This window comes from Pteropus vampyrus, unplaced genomic scaffold, assembly GCF_000151845.1.
Source record: "Pteropus vampyrus isolate Shadow unplaced genomic scaffold, Pvam_2.0 Scaffold333, whole genome shotgun sequence".
Taxonomy (NCBI): domain Eukaryota; kingdom Metazoa; phylum Chordata; class Mammalia; order Chiroptera; family Pteropodidae; genus Pteropus; species Pteropus vampyrus.
In genome coordinates this window covers 90,205-95,147 of record NW_011889114.1, presented here as the reverse complement: position 1 = coordinate 95,147, position 4,943 = coordinate 90,205, and the positions used below count along the sequence as shown (strand labels likewise).

Genomic DNA, 4,943 nt, shown 5'->3' with positions numbered 1-4,943 from the left:
TAGTTATCATCCCCCCACACCCTAATTCGATGACTCAAGAATTATTGATAATAATAGCTAACATTAAGTCTCTGGTATTGCACTTCTGTATTAAACCTTCCCATGGTTTTAAATGCTTCCCACTGCACTTGGAATAAAGTCCAAACTCCCCTAGTCTCCAAAGACCCTCTGATTTCCCTTCCTACCACTCCCTCTTGCTCCCCAGATACCAGCCACCCCAGCCCTTCTGTCTGCTCCCCAAACAACTAAGCTTGTTCTCAAGAGTCTTTGCACTTCCTCTTCCCTCCCCCACCCCACGTTCCCTGTCCCCCACCCACCGCATTCAGATGGCTCCTACCTTTGGGTCTCAGCACGGATGTCACCTCAGCTTGCCTGATCACCCTGTTTAGATGACCAGGGTCCTCCCCAGGCATCTCCACCAGTCTCTCGTTTCCTTCAAACATTTAACACTATCTGAAATTTTTCTTCCTCATCGATATGTTTTCTCTGTATTCTGTCTCTACTAGGAAGGCCACCTCCACGGTAACAGTTTTTGATTTTCTTTATTATTAATTCCTGGTTAACAGATGCTCAATAAATGTTCAATGAAGAAAGGAATGAACGTGCTAGGTGTGTTAGTGTGGGGGCATCACCTAATTCATTTAGGATAAGTATCAGACTTACGATCAGTATTAGTATACCGTCAGTATTATTATTATTATTGTTATTATTATTATCATTATACCCACCTCACAGGTTAAAAAACCAAGGCCCAGAGAGTCGACATAATTGGTCAAGGTCCCTCAGGCAGGAGCCGGTGGCCCTGGGATTCTTCCCTTTCACCTCCTGCGCCCTTCCAGAGTCCCTCCTTCCCCATTTCCCACCCCCTGATCCCTGCCGTGCCCTCAGCCCACTCCACGCAGCCGGAGTCTGGCATCCTCTCTCCTGCTCCCATGCATCCGAGTCCCAAGCCCCATCGAGGAAAGCAGACATCCGGTCCCAGGTCCCAGGCCCGAGAATCTTGCCCTCTCACCCCCTGACGCTTGCCCCACAGCAAGGTTCGCGCTCCCCTCCAAGGACTTCTCTCTCATCTCCACCTCAGGGGGAATAGGCTTGTCTGGGGGCCGTGGGCGGAGGCTCAGAGAATGAAGAACCCCAGCTCCTGGGCCCTCCCCCTGGCTGCCGACCTCAGCTGGGTGCGGCGCGGGTGGGTATATAACAGGGTCAGTATATATTGAGAAGCAGAGCAAGAGACCAGGAGAGAGAAGAGAAAAAGGGTTTGGGGATTGGTGGGGAGAAGGACCGAGAGAGCCAAGGGGCAGTGCGCGGGAGGAGGGAAGGCGGCGAGGGAGGCGGGCGCCTCGAGAGGGTGGAAGGAGGGAGGAAAAGGGCGGGGCACGGAGGCCCGAGCGAGGGACACACTCCAACTCTGACTTTTTCCGCCGCTCTCGGTAAGTTTCCAGTCCGTTATCCGGACTGGGATTTCTTTATTTACTTGTGAGCGCAGCTGTCTGGCTGCCTCTAGTACACCCCCATGGAAATCCTCGTAATTTCAGAAGTGATCTCTTAGCACTCGGGGTGGGGATCCAGGAAGGGGTGGGGCCGGGCAAGGATCGGGGGTGTTTTCAGCAGAGCCCTCCACCTGAAAACTTCCTGCCGTTTTCCCCCATGGCTGTCCACTCTCCCCTGAGGACCCTGGGGTCAGGGCTTTGCATGAGAACACCCCAAGTCGGGGGAACCTCGGGGCCCCCTCCCCTTCTGGTCACTGAAGGGTCGTGGGAGGCCGGCTCCTCCTTCTCAGGCCTCACTCCCCTCAGTATGGATCCCGTGCGTTTTCCCCACAGGATGCTCGGCAGCCGCCAGTCTGGAAGTAGGGTGGGGCGGGGACCTCGTGGGCACAGCCAGGGGCTGGGGTTTCCCTGACACTTAACAGGCAGGAGAGTGGGATGAGTCACCCATGACTCACCCAGTCACCCTCCTTCTCCTACCCCAAGAGAGGGGTGGGGTGAGTCAAGGATGCCTATCTCTGGGGACCGACAGCAGGCAGCTTCTGAAGAATTTGGAAGGGTGTCAACTTGAATTTTCAGATCTTGGTCCATATGCACCCAGGGACAGGGCTCTGAGGGGACCAAGGGCCACCTTGCTGGTCCTATACATTCCTGGACCCGAGTCCATCCCTGGCCCTCTCCAGCCCCTGAGAGATTCAGGAGTTGGGCCCCCAGCCCCTCCTCCCTCAAACTCGGGAGTCTGGACTCAGCCCCCTTCTCTCGATCATCGGGCCATCTCAGCTGCCCCTGTGCCAACCTCTTGAAACGACCATCTCCCGTCGTCCCCTACCCCAGGCTTCCACCGCAGCCATGTCACTCCTCCTGCTGGTGGTCTCTGCCCTTCACATCCTCATTCTCATCCTGCTTTTTGTGGCCACTTTGGACAAGGTAAGCCTGCTCAGAGCAGCAGCCTCCCGCCCTTCTGCAGCCTCCTGCCACGCCCTCCTCTACAGTCGCTCTGGCCCCGCCCCCTTTCCCTAGCATCTGCCCATCTGAGCTCGGCCCCTGATGCCTCCACCCTGCTCTTTCCTCTGACCTCCCCGCCGCCCCCTATTTCCTACTAAATCCCTGCTTTCCCCAGATCGGCCCCTTGCCGGCACCTCGCCCTTTTCCTAACCCTTCCCACTGACTCCCTGACCCCTCCCACTTGCCTTTCCTATCCCTACCCTTGTTTCTCTGTCCATCCCAGTCCTGGTGGACCCTCCCGGGGAAGGAGTCCCTGAATCTCTGGTATGACTGCACGTGGATCAATGACAACAAAACGTGGGCCTGCAGTAACGTCAGCGAGAATGGTGAGGGGCGATGGGGACTGGTCTGCAGAGGGGAGGGGTAACCCCAAGTCTCTTCCTGGGACTGAAGATTGAGAATCGGCCAAGGTTTGAGTGGGTGGCTCTGGGTCCCATCAGTGAGTGGGACTGATGTATGACCTGCCTAACTCAGCGGTAGGGGGCAACGTGCTCATGTTCTAAAGAGGATGAGCTAAAAGCCCTCCTCTCTTGTGATTCAGAAAGAGTGGAGGCCACATGCCATAGATTTAAGAAATGGGGGAGAAAGCTCCCGAGATTCTGAGAAGATAGGATTATGTATCCAGAGTTCTAAGGAGATGGGACTGGTGGTCCAAATGGATGGCTGGGACCAGTTCGTCCAAGTTCCAAGAGGGTGGGGCTGGAACCTTCCAAGATTCTGAAGGAGGGGCGGGGCGGGAAAGACGGATGCATCAGAGTTCTAAAGGGGTGGAGCTGCATCCCTCGCAATTTCTAAACGAAAGAAGGTGAAGGATGAAATGCATTTCTCCTGAGAGAAGCAAGAATTTCTGTTCTCACCACTACTATTCAGTGTCATACTGGAGGCGGCCAATGCAATGAGGCAAGAAAAAGAAATAAAAACCACAAATATGAAAAAAGAGTAAAGATATCTCTGTCCCATGTAGAAAATCCTAAAGAATCTTCAAAGCAGCCTCTAGAACTGATAAGGGAATTTAGCGAAGTCACAGGCATCAAGGTCCATATCCCTGATACTCCTAGGTATCCAAACGTATGCGGCTCTAAATGGCAGGGGAGTGTTGCAGGCGATTCATTGAGTAAGCAGGTGGAGCTGGGACTCTGGACCTGATGTGACTTCCGCCTCTGTTTCCTCCTCCTTGCAGGCTGGCTGAAAGCGGTACAGGTCCTCATGGTGCTTTCCCTCATCCTCTGCTGTCTGTCCTTCATCCTGTTCATGTTCCAGCTCTACACCATGCGCAGAGGAGGGCTGTTCTATGCCACTGGCTTCTGCCAGCTTTGCACTAGTGAGCACTGTTCCCTGGGAGTTGAAGGGAAGGGAGGGGACCTGTCAGCATGCTGGGACTCCTGAGAATGGACATCTGGCAGGAGAAAACAGTTCTCCACAGCCCAAGGACCACCGGAGGTGCCTCCATGGCACCTCTCTGCCTCAGGGCGTTGTAGTTCTCAGTGAGCTGGTGGCGGTTTGTGTCTCAGTCTTGGGGGAGCTGGCACTTGGGGCTTCAAGGAGCCAGGGCTGAGGAAGGTGGTGTGGGCAAGTAATTTAAACCCCAGGGACGGCGGGAAGCGGGGCGGGGACTAGATGGTTAATTAATACCCCAGGAAAGAACTCTGAATCGAAATATCATGATAATGGCAGCCAGCTGCTGTTTCTGGTGGACCCACTCTGTATCAGACACTTGACGGAGTTTTATGTACTTTTTAATTTTTTGACTTCACGCACCAAGGTCTAAGTTCATCATAGTCCACTGTCTGGGAAACATGATCTTCCTGGGTTCCTGCAAAGACCCTCTCGTTTTATTAATTCATTTTTTTTTTTTTTTTGCGTGCTTGGCTTGTAGAAAGACACTCAAAAATATTCTTTGAATGGATGGATGGATGAGTAGACATTATCGTCCCATTTTATGGATGAGTAAAGGGGACCCGGAGATTAAGTTGCTCAAGGCCAGTCTGCAGTAGCCTGGTTGCAGGGCGCTGGGGGAAGCGAACCACAACCCCCAGCAGGCAGCGGTGCTGTTCGCTCGCCCTCTGGCGGCTTCTTTGCCCCATGGGTTGCTGGGAACTGCAGTCTTCTTGAGGGTACGGAGTGACCCGTGGTTCCCGTCGCCCACAGGTGTGGCGGTGTTTACCGGGGCGCTGATCTACGCCATCCACGCAGAGGAGATCCTGGCTAAGCATCCGCGAGGGGGCAGCTTCGGTTACTGCTTTGCCCTGGCCTGGGTGGCCTTCCCTCTGGCCCTGGCCAGTGGCATCATCTACATCCACCTGCGGAAGCGGGAGTGAGCGCTGCGCGTCGCCTGGCCACCCCTGCTCGCCCCCGGCCCCTCCGCCTCTCCCCGCCTCCAGAAAATAAAACCGTTTAACCGCTTGGTCCGCCTTTGCCTCCTTCCTTCCTCCTCCTGAGACTCAGCGGCTC

General features: G+C 54.7%; 1 protein-coding gene across 2 annotated transcripts; it reads left to right on the top strand.

Moving 5' to 3' along the window:
• The first annotated feature begins 1,012 nt into the window (after positions 1-1,012).
• On the top strand, positions 1,013-4,900 carry EMP3 (epithelial membrane protein 3). Of its 2 annotated transcripts, none has more exons than XM_011378159.2 (5): positions 1,013-1,037; positions 2,322-2,414; positions 2,716-2,818; positions 3,673-3,813; positions 4,641-4,900. In XM_011378159.2, exons 2-5 carry the CDS (start codon positions 2,337-2,339, stop codon positions 4,808-4,810), a joined length of 492 nt encoding a protein of 163 aa, XP_011376461.1. In that variant the 5' UTR covers positions 1,013-1,037; positions 2,322-2,336; the 3' UTR covers positions 4,811-4,900. The 2 variants fall into 2 exon arrangements, with proteins under 2 accessions (XP_011376461.1, XP_011376460.1); XM_011378158.2 differs by lacking the exon at positions 1,013-1,037 and adding an exon at positions 1,245-1,430.
• The last annotated feature ends 43 nt before the right edge of the window (positions 4,901-4,943 follow it).

Excerpts from the sequence above, each read along its gene's own strand:
- EMP3 (XM_011378159.2), top strand. The coding sequence starts at position 2,337 with ATGTCACTCCTCCTGCTGGTGGTCTCTGCCCTTCACATCCTCATTCTC. Across the intron at positions 2,415-2,715 it reads TTGTGGCCACTTTGGACAAG|TCCTGGTGGACCCTCCCGGG; the intron begins GTAAGCCTGCTC and ends TGTCCATCCCAG. Across the intron at positions 3,814-4,640 it reads CTTCTGCCAGCTTTGCACTA|GTGTGGCGGTGTTTACCGGG; the intron begins GTGAGCACTGTT and ends CGTCGCCCACAG.